Raw genomic sequence first — 1,577 nt, forward strand, 5'->3', positions numbered from 1 at the left:
TGAGCTGCGGATCTGTAGCAGACTGGAACGCTTTATCGAATACTTCAGGTGGTACATCGGCATATTCATTGAGGCCGACCTCATGAGTAATATCGCCTGAATAATGAACTTGAGAGGACAGAAGCTTTCATCGCTCACCATTCGCTCTCAATTCCTCTATTTCCCTCACGCTTTGTGAAAAAGCAGCCTTCGCAACCTGGTACTGCTCATCCGTCTCATACTTCTTGCTGTAACTTCAAAAATTACGATAGGCGATGGAAGAGCTAGAGGCTGGAGGGAACGGATCATCTCACTCTCTCATGAAGTCCTGGAAGGCCTGGTCGATATCCACCAGTTGATCATCTCGACCCGATCCTCTGGCGATAGTCTGAGCCATAACGATAAGGTGAAGAGCTCCGGCGGTGAACCACATGATGGCGAGGTGCTGATTGAAAGCAACAGAATAAAAGACTGCCAGCGTCAGACAGTCTGAGTCAGACTAGGAGACAGAGTATTTTATAAAAACTGGAAAAACTGCTTTTAAAGGCGCAAAACTAATTAAAAATTTCTGCGATCTCCGTGCGGAACTAAAAAACTCAAGTATATCTCGCTACTCTCATACTTATTGTAAACACGACGGGGAAAATGTGTAGATAATCGGGAATGGGCCCCGATTATCCATTGTGAAACTGCGCTTGCACGGTCTGCGCACGCGTGCAGCGTTCATAATTCACGAAGTCCGCACGCGTGAGGCTCACGCCGTGAGCAGACCGCACGAATTGTAGATCTTTTAGAACAAGAAGAACCTAAAACTCCGAAACGCATCTTCACGTCTTTGAAAAACTGGCCCGGATTTGAGGAAAACTTCCCAATCTTAGTCAAAACCCGCTTATAGAATACTCTGCTAGGAGATACAGGGAGTAGCTTCATTGTCGTTGTCAATTCTAACATAGCGACACCTGGGAGATTCAATGTGAATCTTTTACCTTCTGCGCATGATCACTATGACAACGCTATTTATGAAGTTGTTCTGTCGGTGGCGTTGGGACATCTTCTGTGTATAGACATATCATGAGTTGATATTGTATCTCTCTCTGTGTGGCAGCTGCGTAGCCCAGCACTGAGTTAGTCTGTATAAGACTGAGTAGAAGCAAGGCTTATCTATAAGTATTGTTGGTTATTCTCCGTGGGTCGGTAGACTTCTGTGTACTCCTTAAAGTTGCTGGGTTTACACTATACTCTATTGATTGGATAAACATTGGACAAGTATCTTCTTGTGTAACTAAGTATGGTAAATGGTTCTGGGCAAACGGCTGAGTCGACAGTGAATGGTACTCCACCAGCCAGGCAGCCCGGTTCAGGAGATCGTCTCGGCTCCCAACAGTGGTGCAGAGTGAGAATATGGCCGTCCTTAAGCAACAACTTGGTACTTATCGTCGCAAGCGCACCAATGCCTTGAATGCTATCAAGGATTTACGTCAGAGAATGGCCGACGAGGAACTCGGGAATGACGAGGGCAATGCTGAGACCCTACAGTCTCTGAGTCATCAATGGCAAAATATGAACCTGGCCGTTAAGTCCCTGGAAGACCTCGAAGA

The 1,577-nt window shown here is 46.2% G+C and overlaps 1 protein-coding gene across 1 annotated transcript; it reads right to left on the bottom strand.

Annotated features, from left to right (window-relative positions):
* Nucleotides 1–138: 138 nt before the first annotated feature.
* On the bottom strand, nt 139–376 carry Pmar_PMAR003884 (hypothetical protein; the record flags this gene model as incomplete). The annotated part of the gene is made up of 2 exons (XM_002788765.1): nt 139–233; nt 294–376. Coding segments are annotated over 2 exons (178 nt in total), but the record flags the coding sequence as incomplete, so codon positions are not given.
* Between the last annotated feature and the right edge of the window lie 1,201 nt (nt 377–1,577).

Source organism: Perkinsus marinus, assembly GCF_000006405.1.
Source record: "Perkinsus marinus ATCC 50983 genomic scaffold scf_1104296927666, whole genome shotgun sequence".
NCBI lineage: Eukaryota > Perkinsozoa > Perkinsida > Perkinsidae > Perkinsus > Perkinsus marinus.